The following is a 27,812-nucleotide window of genomic DNA, read 5'->3' on the forward strand; positions in this document are numbered from 1 at the left end:
GTTCTGGTCGTACTGCTCTGGGGCCCACTTCAGTGCTGCTGTTGGCACCGAAGCCCCCGCTCTATGCTTGCTGTTTCATTTGTTTTTTGCTGACAGATCACAAATTCTGATTCAGTTCTTTTGCCTATTTAAAACAGTAAACAGTTTTCTATTTTTTATATATTTATTTAGCACGTTTAACCTTTAGAAGCTTTGAACAAACTAAATCAAACATATACTTTTTAGTTTAAATCTTAAACTTAAAGAAAAATATTTAAAAATTAACAAAAGCGTATTCTTTATTTTCCAAACTAAAGTCCGCATTCGATTGGGCGCTTTTATTTCGCCGCGTTAAACTTGCGTTGGTGGCGCCTAAGTGATGAATGCTCTAAAATCACTCTTGTCTTCTTCATCCAGTGCTCAAAATGCAACACTGCCCGATAAAAAAGAGCGTTGTTGTATAAACAGATTTGATTAGATGTTGACACGGGGTGTTAATGAGACTCGGATAACCTTGTCGGTCTAAGGGAGAGCCATAATCAAGAAAGCAATTGTAATTAACCTTGTCGGTGTATAGGTGGACCAATTTATTAGGACATGATTCTAATAAACATGTAATCAAAATTTGTTAAAAATTAGGAATGGGGAGAAAAACTGTCCTTTGTTCACTATAGATGTCAGCATAGTCGAGATTAGAAGTAAGCACTAATTACGCAGTGGACTGTAGTCATAGCAACGACTTCCCTCAAATTTCAGTCAAAAAATATCAAAGTAAGTAATTTTTAAAGATATCTCATAAAAACACTAGAATGATGTTACAGATTATAACCTACTGTTGAGGCTAGCGCCACTTACTGAGACCTTATATAATAATAAATTATAAAGGGTACCGCTACGTTAAGTACGCTTAAAAAGTGCAGGTAATAGCTATATTAATGTAAAACAGACTGCTTACTAGAAAAAAATGAAACAATCAAACGAGTATTAAGTAGTAGGGTTGGTGGAAAATCAAATAAATAGTCCTCTATTATATAGCTAAAAATGGCTTGTTACTACTTGCCCATTTTACAACTAACATCGCGCTCCCCTACAACATATAGTTTAAAGTCCTTCTATGTGTGCCATGCAAGAAACCAATCAGCGAGGGCTGAACAATCGCATTCGGAAAACGTATAAGGTTGGTACTCGTCAATTGACCGTTCCAAAAAAAAAAATAGTAATCCATGTTTTTTTACTGTATTTCAAAATTTTATCTAAAAATAATTTGAGTCTCTGAAGAACTTTTTTCCAATAATTTTATTGAAGTTAAAAGTGACAAAAGTTTAATAAAAACGACGTAACGCACAATAGTTCCACGATCGGACGTTTTTTGTTATTTCGTCAGACAAAGACATCTTTACATACTAATATCGAAAACTCATATTTCCTGTACGTGTCTTCATTCGTGCAGTATTACAAAAAAACTTAATTAGTAGCTTACGTGGTCTTCCAGATTATTTTCTATATCATAAATTTGATCAAGATCCGTTGAGCCGTTCTGGCTGTACCTCTTAACAAACATCCATCCATCCACCTGAAAACTCGCCATTGTAATATTAGCAAGAAGTAAAAAAAAATCTCGAAAAATGCCACGCATGATGATATATGTAAATAGTTTTAACAACATTAACATTATAATTATATTTAATAAGTAAAGAGTTCACCTCGTTTTTTTTTATTAATCCCAATCTATATGGATATTGGAAATCGACATGTCGCTGCATGGGAAAGCTTTTGCTTGGTTCCGAGAATAAAGCCTACTTGTGTTAATTAACTGAATTCTAGCTCTGTTATTAGATCATATCCTCACCACCAACACTAACTACTACATCGTTACCGTCAGCACCAATATGGCGAAAATTAAATAGGCACAAAATACCACAGTTCATAGCCCGTCTATGTAATAGATATTAGTACCAGATGCCTATTGGTCGCAAGCAGGCTAGCTATAACACACGTTGAGTTGACAATGTCATGTTGTCACTTGACAGTTGACAGTGGACGGTGGCATTTTGTTTGTCATTATTCACTATTTTTATTTTTACTGTAGATTTTGTACAATCTGTGTCTCACACTCCTCACCCGTTGAAGTAATTTTAACTTTCTATTCAACAGGAAAACTGCGGGCGTATTTCTGATGATAACTTGTTTTATTTCTGTAAAGAATGTTTGTCTACGTCTATTAATTCAGTGCCTTATCTACGTTGCGAGCCAGTATTAAAGTGGCTAATTTCTATTTCCTGCCAAATTTGTTTTTAAATGTGCATCCTTGAATAGATTTGTGAGTATTAGTATTTTTATTTTTATCTTTCGTTTATACATTTCCATTATTCATTATGTATATACAGCTACATCATTGGTTGATTTTGAAGTTAAAAAGTTTCTTATTCCCTATTTTCCAAGATTTGTTTACAAATGGCATCTTCTTTTCAAAACTTGTGGGCGTTACTTTTTTGGGGTTATGTTTACTACAATTTTTATAGTTCTATTTTGTTTCTGGTACAACTTCATTTCTGATTGATATTATAAAGTCTTTTAAATAGTCCGTACAAATATAAAGATTTAGTTTGTACACTTGGTACTTTATAGGCCTTATTTTGAAGTCACAGACCTATGACTAAAAAGTTTGCCTTTAAATTATGTTATTATTTTTTTATTTACGCATTTCATTTAGGAGGTAATTATTGGTGTTTATCAACTACTCATATTCATGCTGCACACTGACTTATATTGCATAGTAAAGCAAAACTTAGCTAAAAGCTACAAGGATTTTGGTTATATTTTATTCTCTATAGTTTAACTAATTTAGACTTAAGTATTTGCAGAATATGTAATGATATACACTTAACCAATAATGAATGTTGTATAGGTACATACATATATGATACTTTACACCTGTACATTTTACATAACCAATGTGACACACAATACCATAGCTTAGTAAGTGATGAATTTGGTAGAGGGCGCTCAGTTGCATAATTCTATGCAGTGCTTCTGTTGCACTGACCCTAGTCCTAAGCTACCGGCCAGGTTGATGTTGCCATTTACTTATACTACTAATAAAAGAAGCACTTAGTTTCTTAATGATACTTATTTTCTGTTGTGTTAAATTGAAATGATATATATCTACACATATTAATATAATAGAATTGTCTACATGTAATATGAAAAAAAAAAAATTTCGAACACATGATTTGCGTTGCTGTTAGCGAAAAACATTTTTTGAAATTTTTCGCATTCTGTCCGCAAGGCCGCATTTGTTGCGGGTTATCTTTGCTGAAGCTGGACCGGGATGGTAGCTGATGCTTGCGGGAATATTATAGGCTACTTGTTCTACGCCGCGACTGCGAAATAAAAATTGAATATACTATATTGTTTAAAAATACCACTTTTTTTTGCTTTGCCTATAACGATGCTAGAAATGACTAAAAGTTAGTCCAAGCGTTAATCATTTAAAATGCTTTAAATTTGTTGAAATAAATACTAATCACGCCATAAGCCACAATCCCCGAGCTGCGAGCCGCGAGCGATGAGCTCGCTCGTTGTCGCTGCATAATGTATTGAATGAATAGCAATTGGCAAGTGGCAATGCCGATGCCTTATTGCCTTAGTGACGGATAGAACTCACAGGCTGGCGGTCGCGTGCCTCCGTCCCTCTCCCCGCATACCGCACACCGGTACACCGCATGTCTTGTATTTCACCACATCTTTTATATTATTTAAAAGCGTGTTTAAAAATTATAAACGAAATATATCTCATAATCAGTTTTAGTTGACAGCTTTTATCTTTATACTATGTATTTTTAATATCTTATAAAAGATAATAACATGACATAAACAAATTGCACTTTGATCAGGACAAAGCTTTCTGCGTACTAACGTAACCATTAGTTGTATGGCTTCTGCGTTCTTATCATGCACTTTGCGTTTGTTACAGGCGTTAACATGGAGCGTTTCCCGCTGAAATCTTCAGCGAGCAACATTCCCTCCACCTACCAGTCTCTTTACAAAAAGGTAAAATATGATAATGATATACATATAAGCATGCGTTTTTTACTGCGATGCTTTAAAATACGAAAGTAGCGTACATGTGTTTTTTTAAATTTATAAATTGTTTCATAAACATATAACTCGTCAATCAATTCTGTACATCTCTACCCAAACAAATTTTTAACTATGAGCATAATATGATTGTATCACTAATTCGTTGTTGCCCGCGACTTCACGCACAAACAAGCTGCTTTCCGGTGAAAGTCCTGTAGAAACGTTTACGAAATACGTTTTTTATTCGATATTATAGATACTCCAATTTTATTAATTGTATAATTGCTAAATAACGGTCTAAGTAAGGAGGTGTAATTGAGTATTTTTGTTTTACAAATTTCGTTGTATTAAAAAAGCTTAGAGACTAGAGTTGGTAATTCTGTCACAACCCTCATGACCGAGTTCTGATCATTTATTAATTATAAAATTGTTTGTAGACAAGATCATAACATCAGTCATTAAGTATACTAATTGATTATAGCAATCAAATACATAACTGGTTGAAAAAGGTATTAAACTGATTTTCAGATTGCGCAATATTTTTGCAATTTGATGGACCTATAAATATAAGAGTAATATGTCTCGCGAACGTTTCAATGTGCTTGTGGAAGGAGAATGAGCAATGTTAAGTCGAGCGATGCAAGCGTAGTACTCCCGCATTACACGGGGTTGTAATCTTTCTAGAGTGCCGGCAGCCCTCTTTCCGCCCGCCGCCATCTACCTCTGCCCTTAGCGTTCGAATGTCATCAATTTTCAATTTTATTATTTAATTTTTATTTAAATGTAATTAATGTACAAGTAAAAATCTTGAGAAAAAGAGACGGCAATGTGTGTCTATTAAAATAAATAAATAAAATGTCCTAAAATATTAATCTGATTAAAGTTTTATCATCTAATATATAAAATTCTCGTGTCGCGGTATTTGTGGTTAAACTCCTCCGAAACGGCTTTCCCGATTCTCATGAAATTTTGAGTGCATATTTGGTAGGTCTGAGAATCGAACAACATCTATTTTTCATACCGCTATTAAGTTTTTTTAAGTGCGCGCGGACGGAGTCGCGGGCGACAGCTAGTAGAATATAAAAGAGCTCTCGAAATTTGCTTTGAATCCGCCATGTTGTGATGTTGTGCAAAAACGAGACACAACGCATATATAAAAATATCACAAGATTTACCAGCAATATTATATGAGTTAAATTGCGAGATTGATGAAAAATGTGTATTTGTAAAATGGAAACAGTGTCGATGTTTAGTACCAAAAGAGAGCAATGATCTTTGTACTCCTTTGTACTCTACACCGACATCCATTTGGGATACATACTGGGTGACAGCATTCCAAACATATACTCATGTGAGTTAGTAGAAAACAGAGTATAAATGCGTCAATATTTCTAAAGAAACTATGGGGTGCGACGTTTTTTATGGAGTTGCTGCATCGCGTCGGGCCGGTGCATTATTAGTGTCCAAGCCCAAGATTATTTGAAGCCCAGATTTATTGATTTTCGATCCCCCCGCGATACCTGTCTTATATCTAACTGTTTCAATGTGGGCCGCCTCCTTTTCTGCGGAGAACTCGCCTAGTGCAAAATTGTCTGTGAATTCGCGTTCGACGACCTATTATATATTTATTGGTGGAGTGAGGCGGGGAAGCGGAAGCGGCCATGCTTGGCTTAAATACGTTATAGTTACGATACTATCAAAACATAGTTTGTGTTGAAAAAATACGTTTTTACCATTCAATTTTTATAATCTTTGCAAAGTGGGCTTGAGCTGATAATGTTGTTCTAATATCGGTGTTTGTCACGTATTTACAGCGTGAGATTCCATGCAGAAGAACAAACGATACGTGAGATAGACCAAATGATATAGCCTCCGACCGACGCCGAGCAGCACAGGCCTGACATTCGACGGGCCATCTTGTGCACACGCAGAGCGTTGTACTGTCCGAGTTGATTGTTGACATTGTGTCGTTTCGGGCCCGTGCGGACCGCGTCCTGAACTATGATACAAATGCATGTGAATTGCATCGATTGAGGTCAGACGAGGAGCGGGTGTGTGTAAGTGCGAATACTTACAGGTCGGTATTATTTCCTGCGCACCAGTGTCACATCCGCCGACTACTATAACTGTAGATTAATATTATTCTCAATTGCCCGCCACGCACACAAACTTCAATATACATTGAAATTTTTAATCAATATTTATCATGTTAAAATAACAGCGACGAAAAGAAAGAAAACAAGAATCTTTCTTTCTTTTATAAATCTCTATCAGAGGTTTTGAGTAATTAAATTTGAAAATATTAATTGCTCAAATTGTTTGTCTGTTCCGACTAGAGCAAATCGCATTGGAATCATTGAAATAACATTTAAATGATCGCATGATGTATGTTTTTAGCAAAATAACCTTAAACAGATTCCTGCTAAATACTTCGCTTTAAGATGTTATTCGAAGCGCTGTGGAATTGTGATAAAAAAGGTATTTCAGTAACAGTAGTGTTAGCTGTTGCTCACATATGAGCGACCACAGTTTAGGCTTTTGTTGGCCAAGTGGAGCGCTTGTTGTTTGTGCATTGAGAGGCTTAACAAATTCAATGCACTTTTCCAATTGACCGATCTGACCAACAAGTATAAATGTAGATGTCAGCGTGATCTATGCAATTCAATGGATTTATTGTCCATTACACATAATGTGTAGCAATGTAGTATTTTATATTTTTGAGTTAGCCTTTGTTTATTGACCAAAAGAACAACATGCTTAAATTGATCAGTGGTCAGTACTAAAGTTGAATGTGTCTTTTATTTGTATCCTTTTTCTTCATTGTTTATATCTGTCTGTGATCGTCGTGAACTGATCGTTTTCACAGAATATATTCTTCGATACATTATGTATGTTATACTCCACGAAAACCGTACTCCGGATACATAGTGAAGTAAAATAGCTAAGAATTTGATGGCGTCTGTAGCGTCTCGCTATCTACATATTTTTATAAAGATGATGGAGAGATTAAGCCTTATACTTAACGTAAATAAAATAATACTTTATCTAAGCAATATTTTGATGTATAGCGATTTTGACGTTAATATTTTCAGTCACGTAATGAAGTGAACTTGTACTTGTACTATGTCAGTAATAGGATTGGATTTGATGGCGCGACGCGACGCGGCTCCGGGAAGCACTGCAACACGCCAGCCACTGTGGCTTACGTGTAACTAGCAATACTCACTCTACACTCTTGTGCCTCTTTACAAACTCTTCTGCGTTAAAGGATAATAAATGATTTATTATTTATTGCCTATGAATAAATTTAGGAATGTACGCGAAAAGGATTCTAACTCAAAAAATCAGAATTGCAGCAAATTGTTCCTAACTTTTTAAAGTTATTATTAAGTTAAGTAGCGCCAGTTATCGAGAAATTGAGGAGCAGAAGGTTAGCGTGATTTGGACATGTTATGCGGAGGGATGATGTTCATATAAACAAAAAAGTAATGAGATTGAATGTGGATGGCTATAAAGGTAGAGGAAGACCAAAGAAAGTATGGATGGATTGTGTGAAAGAGGATATGCGTAAGAAGGGGGTAAATTCAGATATGACGGCTGATAGAGATGTATGGAGGAGTAGTACATACTGTGCCGACCCTCCATAGGGATAAGGGCAGGTTGATGATGATTATTATTTTTATGTAACATTATATTTCCAATTGTTTTTGTTTGCCGATTTATAATAAAGAGAATAAATATCACTCTAATTGACAATGGCAAAGCTAGCTTTGTAATGATAAGTGTACACGTCAACAGGGAAGAAAGAATACGAACGGTCGCGGCATTTTAGCTGTGGGCGAGGAGGACCTGGTGGACATAACGGCGGGCCTGCAGCAGGCCGCCGCGTCCCGGACCGCGCCCGTCGCCGTCACGCCCACCAGCCACGGCACCTTCCAGCTGTACGACCACTCAGCGAGACCTTCCGACGCCGCCAACAACTGTGAGTGCATCGCCTACATTTATGTTTTCATTACTTATCAAATCAATTACACTCACTTGGAACATTATTTAATTTGATCAAACTTAAATAATATCGTACAAATACGTTAACGTAACGTATGGCGCGGTATTTGTCTCATTCAAGCATTCAATGAACGAGTATAAACTTGATAATTTCGATTAATTATATCTCAATATTATATAACACAGAGAAAGATGTGTATTTTATTTTGGGTATAGTGCAATTGATCTGGTTATTTCTTGTTCAAGCATACGTCGCGCAGTTCTTCAATTTGCCTGCCGGTAAGAACGCACTGTTCTGTGGTGTCGGTGGATGCCTTATGTCTCATGCCCCATGCACCATGCCCAATGTTCCATACCTTATGTCCAGTGTCTAGCGCGGCCCCCTTACTATGTCGGCTGGCCGCAAGTTATGGCTGTTTTCTTTCTAATTTATACTGTATGAATGGTTTACTAACGAAAAATAACTTCGTAAATCCACTCGTGATAAGTTCAATATAAAATCACATCAATGATCCCATAACTTATCGTAACTAAGTAATTGGCAATTGTTTTGTTAAACCGGTTTAGGTAAATTTGTGGTAAAAAGAGTACGTGCTTTTAGAGTAACTTAAAGTAAAGTATACACCTATGATTTATTAATTTAACTTGTCTTGAGAGCTGGCTGCTGACAAACATTCAAAGCATCGCGTCGCCCACACATATATGTATGTACATAACACATATTAGTACTAAAAGTTCACAACGAAATTTGACAAGAGCCATATATCTATTTTGTCCTTATCATCTTCTGTATGTCGATTAGATAAAATATATGAGTTAGTATGCTTTTAAAATGACAGAATGACAATAGTTTTGATAATGGAATCCGCAATAATGGAGCCCGAAGAAACAGAGCCCCTGATCGGCGAAGGTACAAGTAAATATAATTTATTCTTGTTGACGCGACTCTTTCTTGTGAAACTACAAATTCTTCTGGCAAACGAATATTCCAGATTTTCTTCTCTTATTTCTCTCCTATTTTTTGCCTTGAAATTTAATTCGTGCAGTCCCAAGAAATCTTACTTATATTATAATATGCGAATGTTTTGATTGATGAATGGATGGATAGATGTATTGTTAGAAGGTGTCTCCGGAACGGCTCAACGGATCTTAATGAAACTTACTACACTTGTACAAAATAGTCTGGAAGAACACATAGGATTTTTTAATGCCTTTCCAGAGATAACTTCTAACAAATATCCATCCATCCATTTTAACTTTCGCATTTATAATGTTAGTAAGATTATAATTTATTAATTTATCAATAAATAAAAAGACCGGATATAACCGCTAATATGCGAAAGTGATTTTTTTATTCGTAAGTCGAAAGATTTTGTTATACAAATTTCCATACATTTACAAGTTTGCATGAAAAGTATTTTCTGTTTTTTTTCTTCCGCGATTTAAAAAAGTAACAAAGTTCGCGAATTCGTCCACGTGAAGGATAAATCCCGAAAGAGGATACTTTTGCGCGATCAGTGAATAACATGAGTTTGTGCATGGCAACACTGAACTTCTTTTACATTGACAGTTTGACAGTTTGACAGTTAACGCCCGTCACGGCTTGTGGTCTTTTGCTTACATCGCCATGTATATCTTGTTCTTATCATAAACGTTCTTTGTATTTAGCATCCTACTTGCTTTAAAGAAATGAATATTTTCGCATAGTCAAGTCAAGAAGTAGTGCGCAAAAATATAACCTTTTAACAGTTTCCGTTGTGTGTGAAGACTGCTTATACAACGGCAACATATAAGTTAGACTCGCGTATTTACTATTCTATCTTGTTGCAGGGGACGCAGTTATATTTTCCGGAATGCAAGGTACGTTACTAATATTAATTATTTTCTCAAAGCAGCAACCCGAACTTGTGGAAATATGTAAATATAAAGACGTGTTATCCCAACGCCACATTACTATCGATTTTCATAAGTCGTAATTTTTAAATCAGTCTCAAAATGTTCTTCTGACGTGATATACTTATTTGTCACTTGTAATCATTCTTTGTATCGGATTAGTTTTTACCGTTTGCTTGTCGTTTATGCTTGAGTAATGTTGAACGAAAATCCATTGTTGCAATGTCATGTGATGTAAGGCTTAGCTGTAATTTCTCTCGCTCACAGAATTGGCCTTTCATTATTAACAAATCATCTAACATAAGATTTATACATGTATATTACATGATCATCACAATTTGATATCAGAGCCAGACCATAATGGCCCAACCTTAAAAGTAAATGAAGGAATGTTCAAAAGAACTTTGCAGACAATAGCCAGTATTGTAGAAATGAAAAGAAAAAGTATTTTCATAGTTATTAAACAAATTCTGTAACATGTGTAATTAGTGATACTGGGATCACTTTGTATACTGTTTAATACATGTAATTCTATAAATCTTTTTGACTTTTACATTTTGATTGAAGGAGACACTGACGATATCCCTGGCATTGGGCAATATGATGACTTTCACACCATTGATTGGCAGCGAGATATTGCCAGAGATCGGATGAGACATAGATATATTGTTAAAAAGAGACAGGACTCAATATGGGATTTAATAAAGGTAAATCACTTTATTGGTTTTTGTTGTAATAATGGTACAATATCACGGTAACTAGAAATGGAAGAATTTATTTTGTAGTTCATAGAAAAGGCAGATAGAGGAAAGAGTATGTTTTCTAAAGATGTTAACAATTTGCAGGGTGCCCATGACGCATGGTCAGGCTGGGTGTGCGTGCTGCTGGTGGGGGTGTGCACAGGGGCAGTGGCGGGAGTCATAGACATCGGAGCCTCCTGGATGACCGACTTGAAGTTTGGCATTTGCCCTCAGGCATTTTGGTTCAACAGAGAACAGTGCTGTTGGTCAAGCGATGAGATGACCTTTGATCAGGGCAATTGTTCGCAGGTGAGCTACTTCCGCTTTGCTCTAAAATATTCCCACGGTCATGCCTCTCGTTTTCGATTAAAACGATATGGAATGTTGTTTATATGAATTCTGGTTATGAATACAAAACTATTGCAGTGGCTGACGTGGCCCCAAGTGTTCGGGGACTCGCGCGAGGGCGCCGGCGCGTACATCATCGGCTACCTGTTCTACATCATCTGGGCGCTCGTGTTCGCGGCGCTCTCCGCCTCGCTCGTGCGCATGTTCGCGCCCTACGCCTGCGGCTCCGGTGTGTCCCGAGTGCATGCCGAAATTATCTCTCTCTCGGTGTCTCTCTCGATACATATTTCGTGACGTTTGATCCGGAACGTTATAAATATTCACGTCCGTGCGATTTCTTCTCGCAGGTATACCGGAAATAAAGACGATTCTCAGCGGTTTCATCATCCGCGGCTATCTGGGCAAATGGACCCTCATCATCAAAGTGGTGGGATTGATCTTGTCCGTATCGTCCGGGTTGTCGTTGGGAAAGGAGGGCCCCATGGTGCACATCGCCAGTTGTCTCGGTGAGCCGAAGCTCATTTAGAAGGAAAGCGAGGGACGACGGCCGTTCATTCGCAACGCCGTGGCGTTTCTAATCGTATGATTTTATCTTTGTCAGGCAACATTCTGTCCTACCTGTTCCCGAAGTACGGTCGCAACGAGGCCAAGAAACGAGAGATCCTGTCGGCGGCGGCGGCCGCAGGCGTGTCGGTGGCGTTCGGCGCGCCCATCGGCGGCGTCCTCTTCAGCCTCGAGGAGGTAGGTCCTCTCCCTGTTATATATTGTATTAAATTAAACTCGTCACTCATTTTAAGCCATCTTTATTTTATTACTATTATGTTGCCATGTACATACTATAATCAACATTACAACTATATTAGGGAAATATTGCCATATACAACACTCCCTGCGTCGGTGCGTTCCTCATGTCACGACCGCGCGCTGATCCACCTTCGCTCTCCCGCAGGTGTCGTATTACTTTCCTCTGAAGACCCTGTGGCGTTCGTTCTTCTGCGCGTTGATAGCGGCGTTCGTTCTGCGCTCCATTAACCCGTTCGGGAACGAGCACTCGGTGCTGTTCTTCGTCGAGTACAACAAGCCGTGGATATTCTTCGAGCTCGTGCCCTTCGTCGGACTCGGAATCATCGGGGTAAAGGAGACTCTCACCCTCCGACGTCCGTCTTCGGAATCGTACACGCTGACGATGAAACGCTTCGCAGGGATGCATCGCCACGGTGTTCATCAAGGCCAACATCTACTGGTGCCGATACCGCAAGCACTCGAAGCTCGGCCAGTACCCGGTGACGGAGGTGCTGGTGGTGACGCTGGTGACGGCGGTGGTCGCCTACCCCAACCCCTACACCCGCATGAACACCAGCCAGCTCATCTACTTGCTGTTCAATCAGTGCGGAATATCTAACTCGGATCCTCTGTGGTGAGTGCTCGTTTGCGACCAATTGCGAATCTTCAATTGTGAAAACTTTATTTAGTATACAATACTTACATTTACATTATATAATTAACGAAAAATATACCCGATAACGGAAAGACACGACATAAAACTTTTTTACCTTAATCTATATATATAAAAGAAAGTCGTGTTAGTTACGCCATTTATAACTCAAGAACGGCTGAATCGATTTGACTGAAAATTGGTGGGCAGGTATCTTAGGACCAGGAAAAGGACATAGGATAATCTTTACCCCATTTTCTATTTTTTTTTTATTCCGCGCGGACGGAGTCGCGGGTAAAAGCTAGTTAGAAATAAAATTATTAACAGTATTTATACAATTTCTAAAATTAATAAATTTAAATCTGTCATTTTGTCAAGGAAAGAAAATCATCAAAAAACCATTAGTATCGACTCGAAAAAAAGAGGTTCTCTTTTCTTTACACTCCTCTTTGGAGAGAACCGATTACAAATAATATATAATAAAAAAATAATAATAAAATGCATACATATATATACCTGACGGTTGTCGATGCGACGTTTTCCAGCGACTACGACCGCAACTTCACGGACGTGAACTCCGCCATCGAGAAGGCGGCGGCGGGCCCCGGCGTGTACCGCGCCGTCTGGCTGCTCGTGCTCGCGCTGGTGCTGAAGCTGGTCATGACGGTGTTCACGTTCGGCATCAAGGTGCCCTGCGGGCTGTTCATCCCGAGCCTCGCGCTCGGCGCCATCGCCGGCCGCATCGTCGGCATCGGTACCGCCGTCTGCGAGACATGCGTGCGTACTCCTCGCCCCCGCGACTCCCTTTTCTCGAACGTTCCCGTTTCTGTGCAGGCGTGGAGCAGCTGGCCTACAACTATCCCAAGATCTGGCCGTTCTCCGGGGAGTGTTCGACGGGTGACGACTGCATCACGCCCGGCCTATACGCCATGGTGGGCGCGGCGGCCGTGCTCGGCGGCGTGACGCGCATGACCGGTACGAGCCGCATCGGAGCGTGCACGGCGGAGTGCCGGACGTGCATTAGTGAGCGTGTTCGTGTGCTTGTGCAGTGTCGCTGGTGGTGATAATGTTCGAGCTGACGGGCGGGGTGCGGTACATCGTACCGCTGATGGCCGCCGCCATGGCCTCCAAGTGGGTGGGCGACGCGCTCGGCCGGCAGGGGATCTACGACGCCCACATCGCGCTCAACGGCTACCCCTTCCTCGACAGCAAGGACGAGTTCCAGCACACCTCGCTCGCCGCCGACGTCATGCAACCCAAGTGAGCCCGCCTCGGGGTCGCTCGCGACTAGACCATAGTCGACGACTTGTCGTCCGATTTCTTCGCTGATATGTGCATATCGCATCGCGATGTTTTCCTCCGCAGCAATCACGTCCGATAAATGTACACATGGAATTAGAAATTAGACTAAATGTTTAAAAGGACGCAACAGTTAAATTTATTTTTCATCCGTTAAGATACGGATCGAGATGTCGTTTCGTGAGCGAGAGTGTGCGTCATCGTCTTTCCGTTCGTTCGTTTGTCCGCAGGCGCAACGAGACGCTGGCGGTGATAACGCAGGACTCGATGACCGTCGACGACGTGGAGAGCCTGTTGAAGGAGACGGAGCACAACGGCTACCCCGTGGTGGTGTCCAAGGAGTCGCAGTACCTGGTCGGCTTCGTGCTGCGCCGGGACCTCAACCTGGCCATCGGTCATTATCCCGCCATTCGTTCTCCCGGTTTTCTATGTGACCGTTTTTCCGATGAATAAGGGAAAATCGGTAACGTCGAGTCGACGTCGACTTCGGAGATATCGGAGATGTCGCCGTATTTCTGAGACGGGATCTGTTGGAGAACGATGGGAGCGTAACGAAAGCTATGAAGCCCCATCGGGTCGGCGTCGACGGTTCAATGTTGGAGATGTATCTTTAACGTTCGCCGAATACTTTTATGTGAAAGATGTATTCCGTCCGCAGCGAACGCGCGGCGCACCATGGAGGGCATCACGGGCCAGTCGGTGGTGATGTTCGCGGGTGGGGCGGGGGCTGCGGGGGCGGGGGCTGCGGCCGCTCTCCCCGCGCCCCCCACTCTGCCGCTCAACCGCATCCTCGACATGGCACCCATCACGGTGACAGACCAGACGCCCATGGAGACGGTCGTCGACATGTTCCGCAAGCTCGGCCTCCGCCAGACGCTCGTCACGCACAACGGGTTCGTCGTCTTTCGTCACGTTACACCACACGCCACACACCCATTACAAGCGGCGACGGACACTCACATACCGCGTCCCACATCTGCGCCAGATTTCATCAAGATCCGGAGATACATCCATCCATCCATCTTTGTGAACTTTCGCATTAATAATATGAGTAAGTTTTTTACACTGCGCGGAGAGAAGTGACGATGTAAACCGTTGGTTCCAGACGTCTACTCGGCGTCATCACCAAAAAGGACGTGCTGCGTCATGTCAAGCAAATGGACAACGAGGATCCCAATTCCGTTCTATTCAATTAGTTTTAAGTGACATATAATTTTAGAATTAGCGCCAACGTAGAGCGGATTGTATGAAGATAAGTCATGGAGCTCCATTTATGTATATGTTTGTATGTACAGAAACATCCAGAACAAACGACCAGAGCAGTCAGAGAGTATATTGTCACATACAAACACACACACACCAACAAGTCACATATATATTAACAAAAAGTCATGTTGCACAACATACCTACCAGTCCTATTGGATCGCAGGCAACGTCCACTCTCTGGAGCACCTCATTTACTTTACCAATCAAAAATGTTGTCATTATCCGTTTTATAGAATTTGTAATAATAATTGTATGCAAAACATTGAATCAATGTGAAACAAGTGTACATATCCCACAAGCACCGAGACACGAGGACATCTATTGTATGTTATTTCTAATTATTACCTGGATGTCCATTTTCTTCTTTTTTTCTTTATAATTTTTTACACTTATTTTCAATACAAATGATCTGTTTTGTTTTTCTGTGTTCGTCCCCCATGTAATTTAATGTTGGACATATTTATTGAATGTTTCAATGTATTGTTGTGTATATATAGAAATGTAATATTTAATTTATGTAATAAACAATGAAGGATATTTATTTGTCAGTCATCACATACTGTTTGTTGTAAGAGTCACTCGTTTCGATTTGAAGAGAAATGTTTCCTGCAAGTTGTAATTATTCCTTTACACATGTTATATAGCGGAGGAAAAGTTTTTATATATTGTAACATTGCAATAGACGCGATCGGAAACGTGTTTCAATGTAAGATAATTATAAGACATCAGTTTATAACTAAAATACCATAATTACTAATATTTCATTCGTTTAATCACATTTTACATGCAAGAAGGCTTTAACGAGTATTTCTTATGGAGCCATAAAATCGCAGCTGGTTTGTCTGTGTGAGTGCAATAGCGACACACAGACAGACACAACATCGCAACAGCAGCAGCAGCAAGAGAGCATCAAGGCGGAGCAGTGACCATGTGGTCATTTTTGCAACTGAAGGAAGTTTCGCAATCAGTCGTACATCACATAGTAGATAAGATAATACAATTTAGTTTATATTCTTGTGTTGTTTTGATTTTTATATATTGATTTGTTTATTGAATTATTGTTTTTCTAGCGATATTAAAGTTATTACATGATTTAATGATTTTTAAATGAAGACATGTGTATATAAAACAAAGCAGCTGTAAAATGTAACATTGCATGCATCATGCATAGAAGACATGCGTCAATGTGGTCATCATGCACGCAACGCATGACGCATGTGAAGATGAAACATGGGACATTCAGTTTTTTAAATATGTTTATTGTCTACTCAATAAAATTTCAGTATAAAAATATCTGGATGTTGCTTGTTTTGTCAATGTCCATGTCATGCTTAATATATAAATAAAAAATTGCCAGCACACGAAGTTAAATTAAATCAATTGCATCGCTTTAATTTATTATGAGTGTGCATGTGCTGTAATCGCCGACACGTCGCTGTGTCGTTGCCGGCACGTCTCTATATCGTCGCCGACACGTCGCTGTGTCGTCGCCGGAGGAATTTCCTGTGAACTTAAACGATTCAATAAAGTTTTTAAAATACATACGATGTGATTATTTATCTGAATAAAGTAAAATTGTAATGAATGTGTCCGTTATAACAAGCTTTTACATAAATACATTAAAGTTCTAGAGTTTATAGTAATACTAGCTCTAGCCCGCGACTCCGTCCGCGCGGAATTATAAAAAAAAACAAGTAGCCTATGTGTTCTCCCAGATTATGATCTACGTCTATGCCAAATTTCATTCTGCCGTTCTGGAGATACCTTCAAATGAACATCCATCTGAATATTGGCATTTATAATATTAGTAACATTGGCTTGTCAGAGGTACTCACTGGCCGGACCGTACCCGTTGGCTGTTGTGTTGTCTGCGGCCCTTTCCGCCCTCGCCAGTAACATTGTGAACATCTTGCTACAAGACATGCACAATAATTAGAAAGTAGAAGTGAAGGCGCCGCATCTGCTGTGGATGAAAACCGTTTTTCCTCAGCGTTACAGATAGTCTGAGGTCCTAATATCTTATTTCACAATAAAGTTAATATAATATAAAAACCTACTAGGTGCAATTAGATATTAAGTAAAGGTACGATGATGCAAATCATTACACCTCCCAGGAGGTCATTATTTTAGGCACGAGCTATGCAGTAAGATTGTGGAATAACGCGCCCTTCCGCGGCGGCATGCACAGGATCGACCCTATGTATCGTGAAAGCCTTGCAATTGGTTGACTTATAGCACTCAACTCACGCCTGTAACCCAGAGGGGTAGGCAGAGATCACGGACCTCCATTTGGCGTGGCCAAACGAACCTCCACAATCCTCTTTTCGCCATTTCGGAAGACGGAACATGACGGGTGGCGAGCCGCATCGCCCTCTTTTTTCTCCCGGGAATTCACACATAACTTTGAAATTTCCTTTTTCTGATATGTGCGGTGTAAGAACGTCGGATAAATGTATATATGTAAATCGAAAAACACATTGGTACACATTGATCGAACCCAGGAACTGCAGTTTACAAGTCAAGTACTTAACCGCTGAGCCACCGATGCTCACTTATAGCTAGGTTGGAAATTATTTCTTTAATAATTATGATAATGTTCGAGAGCGGGTCGGCCGCACACATCGAACACAATTCTTAGATGTGTCATTTCATCCCCAATGCCAAATGAAAGTCAATTGTAGTGTGATTAGATAATAAGAGAAGCCAAGATAATGTGCAAAACCAGACGTTCTCAGTATTATCCGAATACCTGTAATACGACAAAATTAAAATGAATTTTGCACGTCGCAGCTGCGTACGGCGCGCGGAGCACGTAGCGCGCCGGCCGGTGTTCGGCTGCGGCTGGCGCGGCTCTAACAAGCGCCTGAGGAAAGTGTGGTGCAACTGATTTCATTGCGCAACATTTTGACTTTGTTCGATTCGAATTAAAAAATAAGATATAATCAATTAAGTGTATGTTATGTATTGAAAAAAAAAAACATTTATATCTCTCACAAATATTTTAAGTAGTTGGTACAATATGTCCACTTTCGCACATTGTATTAAAAAGATTTATAACTTTGGTGGTTGGCTGGTTGGCCACTGAAAACATTTTTTAATGAAATAATGCAGCGATAAACAGGAAGCAATAAAAGCGCCTTGAATTTGTTGAAGTAACAAGATTCTTTGTTACATTACGTATTGCGTCATTACGTTTTTGATTGCATTATGATTTCTATAGCCGTTGCGGCAGTCTGAACTGTAGCGGATGACGAATGAAAACGACGTCCAAGCTTGTCACCACATTTAGGATTTCGTCACTTTTTAATGCTTTTGCTTCAAAATATAATATCCACCCACTTCCACAATCTATGAACTACCTCCGTTAAAACATACCAAATGTCTTTTACTTACCTAGAATTAAACGATCTTTTACATGGTAAGTATTCAACACTGCTCCGATGTTCCTATGTCATTTCAATGTTTTCACCAGAATAGCTCATATCTTTTAATACGTTAGCGATTTCATTCTTTCAAATATAGATAGCTATTGAAAATTTGTACTGTGCTTTGTGCAATCTGCAGTATCTATCTGAAACCAGTTTAATGAGTCCTTGTTAGTTTAGGGCAGTACTATAGGGTATAGGGTGTGTTACACACACCTTACTGTTTTTATACAACAGCCATAAATAATACTATTAGCGTTTTATTTCTAAAGAGTACGCGAAACGCGAACATCTCCATTCTCGATACAACCTTGAAATCGAAATTTTTCGCTCTGATTGTGGATTATCTATCATCGCTTTGAACATTCCTACAAAGTGAACTTTTCGAAAATTCACCTTATCAGATCAAAGTATCAAAATGAATGTCAATGCAATGTAAATAAAATAGTCCTTTATCATACGGGCGATGATCGTACAAAAATAAATCGTAATTTGAAAACACTAAGGCGTATATTTCAGTAATTGTAGATTTGAATTCGTACATGCGCGATGGCGTCGCTTCCAAAACGGCTTGTGAGGCAGTTGAAGGTCACCTTGAGCGTGCGAGTGGCCACGCCGGCGGCGGCGTCGGCATCGCACTCGCCGCACCGCGCCGCGCCCCGACATCGCTATACGCTGTGCGCTCCTTGCTCCTCTGGTCTGCTCGTCGTACGTGACGGCTGGCACGGTATCACTGTTCCCTGTTCACTGCCCACTGCTTCTGTAAGTACCTGTGTAAATCTACACGTCACTTGTCCTTATAACAATCTCAGTATATAAATGAAAGTCAACGCTTCAATTATATAGCTTTGGAACTTTCATCCTTCCAAATGTGTTTATTAGTGTTTGTATTGAAAACGGCACGCGAACGCAAAAAGACACTTGAACGCCTAAATAATATTAGCCAATACACTGCTGATTTAAAATGATCTCATTTGTAAATGCATGTGTGTCTGACTACTGGACTTTAGGAAGCTTTAGCTTTAAGGGAAATTTTGTCACTCAAGTTGTCTTGATTCACATATTACTTAACAACGTTTTTCATAAAAACAAAAATATAATAAACATAACTGAGAGGGGCAAGCTTTCACATCTTTAATTGTAGTTACAACCCTAAACTAAAACAACTCGAGCTTTTTACCGTTTACTTTTTATCGAACTTCCATTTTTTTGATGAAATTGACACAGATGAAAATCCATATCCACTTCCTGAGGTTGTGTAATGTCATGCAACATTAATAATTATAGCTGGTTATGCTTTGTACCTCCAGCGACGGCTCCCGAGGACCGGGAGCGAAGTAGCTGAAGTCGCAGCCAAGCTCATTCTCTTGACCAAACCTTGTGTATTATCGATATGATTACCAAACTAATATTTCTAACTAGTATCATCGATAAAAATTAAGTAAAAACAGATGCTATTACACTATTAATTTTATACAATATACGTCCTGAATGTCCTTCAGAGCTTTAGAGTTTACTCACTACCTCAATGCTCAACCAGAAGTCCTCGCCGCGACGGGACGCTGAGTTTGGGTGACTCGTACCCGTCGACGTTTTGTACAATATCATTGACGACGACTACATATTTTAATTTGAACTAATCAAAAAATCTAATCTTAAAAATAAAGCTATAACATGTTCGGAAAGATGAAAATGTAGTTATTCCTTTCCTCTATCGACTGAAGTATAGTTGGTGTACGGTGTCGGTGTAAGCGCCTCTTATATTTAAGAGGACCGGTTCGGTTCTTTCATTCAGTGCTTGCTTGCGGACACGACACGACGTTACGGTCCGCTCTCCGGCGACGCGACGCTTTAACCAAACCAAACAATACGCTTACAATAATTCGTTGCATTGTTTAACGCATCCCTAATTCTGCGAAGTGATATTTTTGTGTTGTTTTTTCCGCGTAGAAGATGTCCGAAAACGCTGAAAACAATTGGCTTACAAACGGTTAGTTACAATGCATTGTGTTTCAAATTATGAAATGCTTACTTTTATTATTATATTGAAATAAAATTCCTTGATTTTTGGTTTCTTAATTGTGAAAGTTAAATTTTTCTTTTAACATTTTTTTAAATCTTCCTCATGTTATACCGCATATTTTTTATATTTGAAAATGTTGCTAAACGATTTATATATTTAATATGTACATGTTTAGGCTTTTACCTTACTAAATGTCTTACTATATTTTTTTAATTTTCTCAGCGACTTAATTAATGTTTGATATTGTTTTATAGTCACTTTAATTAAACCGGGCTCGTGTCGTAAAGTAAGAGAATTAGATTTCAAAGATTTTAATTGCTAACGTAATCTCCAATCGAATCATAAAAGATCTGTTACTTTCTTCTTGCTTCCAGATTATCTCTTGTTCTTGTGTTAGTAAGTTCATTTCTAGTACTAGCAGATAATTATGTTCAGGTTACCTACAATATTCTTATTTTATATTCTACTAGCTTTTACCCGCGACTCCGTCCGCGCGGAATAAAAAATAGAAAACGGGGTAAAAATTATCCTAGGTCCTATTCCTGGTTCTAAGCTACCTGCCCACCAATTTTCAGTCAAATCGATTCAGCCGTTCTTGAGTTATAAATGGCGTAACTAACACAACTTTCTTTTATATATATAGATAGATATTTGCTCCTGTTGAAAAAAATCGCTTAGAGTGTGGTCACTACCGCTTTGTGATAGCTTTCAGATGTCGACACAAGCTTTAGTTTTGACATGAATTGTTGATGGCTCAAATGATGGAAAATCAAAATTTATTTTACTTTATATTTTGTATGCTATTTTTACAGTCATCATGAAAATTTGCAAAAAGCATTAAATTAAATCCATGTTACTCTCATACGCCTATTTGCCGAAATTTTTAGTCTAGCCAACATTTTTTTAAATATAATAGAATACGGCAAAATAAACCATTATGATAATAATAATTGGAAAAAGACTTAAGAGGCAGTTCCGCCCCAAAGATACGTTGAAGTCATCGATGTGCTTCTTACAAACGTCATGATTTTCAAATGTAAATGTCAGAAATATAAGTGTCTCGTAATTATATGAATTAGGGGCGAAATTATGTTGATATTTTGTAACACTTACGCCCTCTTGCGTTGTCCCGGTCATTTCATGGCAATGATAGGACGGACGTGTAGTCCGTGACATTGAGTGACCTTGCAGGATTGTGCCCTGTTTCAGTAATTTTTTACACTTTCATTTTTAAATAGTTTAAACAAATTAGTAAAATATAGGCTGTGTTTACCTTAACTTAATTCGTGTGCCTTTAAAAATGTATAAATGTAAATGTTAGTATGTATGTATGTATGTATTATTAAAATTAATCAAGCTTCATCTGACGAGCCACGCATATGGATATTCATTTTACATTTTACAGACATTCCACGTGCTCTTAATTTACATTTATTTATTTATATATTTACACCAAAATGTAACAATAAATTTGTCTTCCTAATTAAATATTTAATTTTGCTTAATGTAATCCCTCTACTATAAAAATAATTAGCTAAAAGTACAAATCCTGTCTTATAAAATATTATTTACAACTTAAATAAATATGTGCCTGTGACGTCAACTTATTTTACAGTAATAAATAAAAGGAAAATGTTTGACATAAAACGTGTTGTTTTATCTGGCTAATGAATGCTCTGGTACCGGTATGTGCACATGATGGACTCGAGCCGACAGCGTGTTGTGCAACAGAAGAACTGGTCCCTCCACTAATCACAATTATTTACACTATTCATTACTGGAACTTGAATTATTCACTATAAAAGCAATTAGTGTGTCTTAAATGAATGTATTTAAGTGAAATATAATCGATCGTAAATGTTGGTCGTGTGCAGGCAAGATGGCGACTGTGGAGCGGCTGCTGCACCCGCTGCATCCGAAGACGGACGACACGGGCAACAAGGTGACCGTGGTGGGCACCGGCCAGGTCGGCATGGCAGCCGTCTTCTCCATGCTCACACAGGTAACGCACATCTCTTGTCTTGTCGTTTGCATCACTGCATCACAAATAGAATTCATTAACCGTGGGTTTCCACTGCAGGAACTCTTGTTTCAGTCTCGGTCTATTTGAAAAAAGAGTCTTCATAATGTTTTTTTTATTTAAGTATTGTGGCAGCGGTAATTCACAGTTATATGAAACAGTCCACAGAATCCAGTGTAATGTAATTCATAAGTGAAGAAATAATAATTAATAAGGTTCAAACGTAAGCAGTTAAATGTTTCTTTTAAGAATGAAACATATTATATTTATTGATTTATTGAAGTATTAATGTAAAATATGTAGTTTAAGCAAATAGTTCATATTAAATGTTGCATAATTTGTAGCAAGCTCTTGTTGTTCAATTGAAATGATACCAAAAATAAAAATTAACATGTTGTTAAAATATTTGAATTAAGAAAGTAATGAGTTATGACGTCATTTTGAGTGACCAGCAGTGTGACGACTGGGAGTGCGATACGCTGCTCATCGACATGTGTGGAGTACATACATTTAATGCAAACGTCATCTGGTGTCTTATCGTATCGTAATGCGAGTGAGAGCTCACTTCAACTAACACTATTAAATGACATCATTTTGCATTAATATTTTCCTTTACCGTATCATAACTTTTGGAAATTAATTCAAATTTAAAACATTAACCTGATAATGTAATGTATTCCTGAACTTTATATCGAGTAAAATTAACGCACGTGTCAAGAATTTAAAAAGCCCGGCAATTTATGAAGCGAGGAGTGAATAAAAACAAAACACGAATTACGTTGACGATTATAAAAATTCCGATTGAGTCTCTGCCAAAAAAAGTGCACGAAAGAAAACATAAATGTTGCTCTCAAAATGAAACGAGGGTCCATTTTTTTTTTATGTAATGTTTTCTTGGATGTCTAGATGGGTCGAGGCTAGATATAGAGGACTCTAGGGGGCTAGTCGTAAAAATTCTTTGTTTTTAATCCAGAGGGAACGCTTATCATCATGTGGTTCAATTTTTAAATGAAATTATGATAAATAGTTTTGTGGATCTTTTTATACTTTGTTTACAAATTTATTTTCCTTGTCATCTCTATGAAAATTACAAGCGATTGTTTTCCTAGACTTACAAAAATTGAAAAAAGTTTAGTTCAATCGAAAATTACGGAACATACTTTGGGCCTAAACGATGACTCTTGAAGTCGTCTACATCCACAAAGATTTTGATCCGATCCGATGAATTACTAAAAGGAGTTGGCTTAAAAACACTTTTCTAATGTTACTTGGTTACATTTTCAACTTTACCGATTAAACATACGTTTTATTCTACCAGACTTTTAGCTTTTTGCTCTTTGAGATCTTATCAATATTTCTGATCACAATTCATGCCGGTTTTTACTCTATTCAGTTATACATTAAACACATTGCTTTGTAATTCTCAGTTAGCAGCGCTACACAATATCAAATAAAGGCGAGGACGTGTCGTATGTCGTCAAATCAAACAACAATTAGCTTGATTCCATAATGCATAATGCCGGAGCGCTGTACATCGACATGACGTCATCATCATATGGTGTCGTGTCGACCAGTGATTCAAAGCGTCCGCGACGCTCGCCTTCTACAAATTTTCCTGTTCACACAAAACACATGCATGTGGTTGTGGTCTCTCACATGAATACATTGTTACATTTGCTCACGCTTGCATACAATGTTATCAAACATTGTAAGGTATATGTTACAACACACATTGTTGAGGTACTTGAGATTTACTACGCGTGTTATTCATTTGTAGTAGATATCTGTACTCTACAAGGCAATGTTTACAAAGTTGCCATTCTTTAGTTAGTCTGTTGTGTATTTCATTTCTATTTATGAGAGTCGTCTTGCGAACTCTTTAATGAGTTACTTAGATTATATAGATATATATTTATTTGAACACTAGATGTAATCGGTTGGAAACAGGTATAATGTTGTAGCTTAGCTGTGGACTGTATGTGGGTGGGAAGGTGCTAACTAATGCTTGTATTAGTAACGGTGTAGTAATGAACGACATGTTATGTGTGCACGTGCCAGGGCGTGACCAACAACATCGCGCTGGTGGATGTGATGCAGGACAAGCTGCGCGGCGAGATGCTGGATCTGCAGCACGGCTGCGCCTTCATGAAAAACGCCAGGATAAACGCCAGCACCGGTACCACTGCGCTCATTGCACACTATCTTCTGTTCTCGTGCATACATCTTAACTGTTCACTTGCAAGCTGCTTTGTTAAGCGCTTTGTATCGCATAAGACAATCCCAACATTAGTGTAGTCGTAATGGCTTTATTCTTTTATGTGTGATTCTGGTGAAACAATTCTCTTCTTAGCCTCTCGTTAAATATACACTTATAGTTAGCGTTGTATTTGTTTGTATGTTCTGTATAAGTAATATTGATTGTCAGATTACTCTATAACTGCGGGGTCAAAAGTTTGCGTGGTGACGGCGGGCGTGCGGCAGCGCGAGGGCGAGTCCCGGCTCGACCTCGTGCAGCGCAACACCGACGTGCTTAAGATCATCATCCCTCAGGTTGGTCGATTGTTGTAAATGTAGGGACCAGTGAGCGACAACGGTACACGTTGCACCATATATACAACCCTCACTAGCACCCCCTACCCTTATGTTACACTTACACTATTATCCTGACAACAATATTTCAATGGTTGGTCAGATTTATCAGTAATAAAATTTATTAGTTGTATGGAGTTTCAATTACGCGGAATATGGTGACGTCATATTTCGGTTGAACCACAGGATGCAGTAAACATTATTGTCGAATGTGTTTTTGAATGAATAAAGCTTTTTGTCCGTCGTCGTACGTCATAGAATCATAGGTATATATCTATTTGTAGCTGGTGAAGTACAGCCCCGAGGCGGTGTTGATAATAGCGAGTAACCCGGTGGACATTCTGACGTGGGTGACGTGGCGACTGAGCGGATTGCCGCGCCACCGCGTCCTCGGCTCCGGCACCAACCTGGACTCGGCGCGCTTCCGATACCTGCTCTCGGAGAAACTGGGCATCGCGCCCACCTCCTGCCATGGCTACATCATCGGCGAGCACGGCGACAGCAGCGGTGAGACATTCACTTCACCCCTACCATCCTTTCAAAGTTTATTAGGAAATTAAATAAAAAATACAAGTATTTTAACTGTATAAAAATCTTATAATTTCAATTACTTAAGGAAAAATAAAATTAGTTTTTGGCAATCTACCAGCAACGTCTGATGAGTCTGTATATTATCTGCCACGATAAGCTCACGATTTGAGGTTAATGACACTCTTTTGGAATCAAAATATATAATGATGGGAATGTATTTGGGAATTCAGTACATAATTATCATATTTAGTTTTATTTTATTCAATTTACATTTTTATTTTATGAAAGAAGTCAGTCTTTCAATAATGTTGGTGTTGTCCTCAGAGCGGCTTACAGAATGAGCGGAGACGCCTTTATGTGTGATGTTCTTGACAACAGTAAGGTGAATGGTGAATGTTGTCTGTTGTCAGTGGCGGTGTGGTCGGGCGTGAACATCGCGGGCGTGCGGCTGAGCGACCTGAACCCGCAGATCGGCGGCGAGCAGGACCCGGAACAGTGGCGGCGCATGCACCAGCTCGTCGTCGAGAGCGCCTACGAGATCATCAAGCTGAAGGGATACACCTCCTGGGCCATCGGCCTCTCCGTGTCCCAGCTCGTCGGCGCCGTCCTCTCCAACGCCAACAGCGTGCACCCCGTCTCCACGTACATCAAGGTCGGTCCGATGCGATGCCAACGGTCAACAGATGTCCTCTGTTATATGGCAATGGCGGTGTATCAGTATGATGATGTGGTGGTCGTCTGCAGGGCCAGCACGAGGTGCAGCAGGAGGTGTTCCTGTCGTTGCCGTGTGTGTTGGGGCGCGGCGGAGTGGCGGACGTGGTGCGCCAACCTCTCACCGCGGAGGAGCGCGCGCGTCTTCACGCCTCCGCTAAACTAATGCACGACGTGCAGGCCGGCATACACTTCTAACTGATACGAGTAACTCTTCGCGGTCAAGCATTCGCTACCTCTTTTACGTCTCGCTTTACAAATTCATTTTATAGTTTACAACAATTCAATCATTTCCCAGATCTACTTACGAAGGTAATAGATTAATAGAGTATCATTCTAAATTAATATGTACAACATTTAGTATGAAATATTGATCAGGGATTTCCAAACTTAAATATCATAATCTCTCACCATTAAACCCAAAATTCGGACGATACCTTAATTTTCCCTGAGACTAGAATTATTTATTTTAAATATAATATTTAAATTTTTAATAATTAATCCTAATCACATAATTTTGTCAAACTGCACAATATTAATGTTATTTTATCATATGGTAACTTTTCCAATTATCTCACATTAAAAATATACTTGCCAATAGATCAGATTATATTTTTTTAAACATTTTAACTAAGTTTTAGTGCAATATGAGACTGATGTAAAATAAATTCAACTTTTTCTTTAAAAAAAAAAAGAATTGCTCGCTTCATAACGACATAGATATTGATAGTTTTGTTTCAGATTTTATATATTTTTAAACAGATTTAACTATCGAATTATTTTTACTGCTCACATTCGCTGGGTAAAAAATTTATAATTACTATTTTGCTATTTGTTTTTTAGAGTCGAGTCGAATTTTATATCAGTATTACATGTAACTGAGTGCAGATGGCTCTCGGTTACGGCACATATAAAATGTTTGTGCGTTGTTTTAATTTTGTGATTTAGTTGATCTTTAGAATTATTTTCGATAAATATTAATGTTTAAGGCTTTCTTTCAACAAATTCTTTATAATATTTTTTATATCTCAGTGATTTGTATGTTTTAAATAACTGTATATTTTTAATAATAAAATAAATTATCTAAACTATTGAAGTGTTTTGTGTTCCTATAAATTTTCTTCACTATATTTGTCTATGTTTCGTCGTTCGATGTGAAATGAGCGATGTCACTAGAAACTTTTCTATTTATGTAAATAAAACTCATTATATTTCACAAAATTGTATATTGTATTTAATATTACATATTATATAAATCACTACAAATTATATTTTGATATTTTGCTGCGTCATGTCGTAATAATCCATTATTTTGATAAAAAATTGTTACAAATTTAATAATGATTTAAAAAGTAATAATAACGTATGTTGTGGAAGTGTTCAGTAGAAGCGCTTCAGCTGCAGCAGCCGCAGCAGCAGCAGCAGTCGCGCTCATCTCGTGCCGTCTAACACTAAAGATATAAA

The 27,812-nt window shown here is 38.8% G+C and overlaps 2 protein-coding genes across 5 annotated transcripts; both read left to right on the forward strand.

The window, feature by feature from the left end:
• The first annotated feature begins 2,024 nt into the window (after positions 1-2,024).
• On the forward strand, positions 2,025-15,109 carry LOC106715891 (H(+)/Cl(-) exchange transporter 5). 3 transcript variants are annotated; one of them, XM_014509250.2, is made up of 18 exons: positions 2,025-2,299; positions 3,956-4,032; positions 7,861-8,044; positions 8,314-8,346; positions 9,898-9,927; positions 10,528-10,667; positions 10,806-11,009; positions 11,127-11,277; positions 11,396-11,554; positions 11,650-11,789; positions 11,998-12,180; positions 12,251-12,465; positions 13,029-13,237; positions 13,318-13,458; positions 13,533-13,743; positions 14,013-14,176; positions 14,441-14,675; positions 14,888-15,109. In XM_014509250.2, exons 2-18 carry the CDS (start codon positions 3,964-3,966, stop codon positions 14,976-14,978), a joined length of 2,559 nt encoding a protein of 852 aa, XP_014364736.2. In that variant the 5' UTR covers positions 2,025-2,299; positions 3,956-3,963; the 3' UTR covers positions 14,979-15,109. The 3 variants fall into 3 exon arrangements, with proteins under 3 accessions (XP_014364736.2, XP_014364738.2, XP_014364739.2); XM_014509252.2 differs by lacking the exon at positions 8,314-8,346; XM_014509253.2 differs by lacking the exons at positions 2,025-2,299; positions 3,956-4,032; positions 7,861-8,044; positions 8,314-8,346 and adding an exon at positions 8,884-8,977.
• A 4,052-nt stretch (positions 15,110-19,161) lies between these two features.
• Positions 19,162-26,690, forward strand: LOC106715895 (L-lactate dehydrogenase). 2 transcript variants are annotated; one of them, XM_014509261.2, is made up of 7 exons: positions 19,162-19,236; positions 22,372-22,499; positions 24,576-24,693; positions 24,943-25,067; positions 25,391-25,613; positions 26,048-26,289; positions 26,382-26,690. In XM_014509261.2, the coding sequence occupies exons 2-7, from the start codon at positions 22,377-22,379 to the stop codon at positions 26,544-26,546; spliced, it is 996 nt and encodes a 331-aa protein (XP_014364747.2). In that variant the 5' UTR covers positions 19,162-19,236; positions 22,372-22,376; the 3' UTR covers positions 26,547-26,690. The 2 variants fall into 2 exon arrangements, with proteins under 2 accessions (XP_014364747.2, XP_014364746.2); XM_014509260.2 differs by lacking the exon at positions 19,162-19,236 and adding an exon at positions 20,237-20,464.
• Positions 26,691-27,812: the final 1,122 nt, after the last annotated feature.

This window comes from Papilio machaon, chromosome Z (genome assembly GCF_912999745.1).
Source record: "Papilio machaon chromosome Z, ilPapMach1.1, whole genome shotgun sequence".
NCBI classification, from domain to species: Eukaryota; Metazoa; Arthropoda; class Insecta; order Lepidoptera; family Papilionidae; genus Papilio; species Papilio machaon.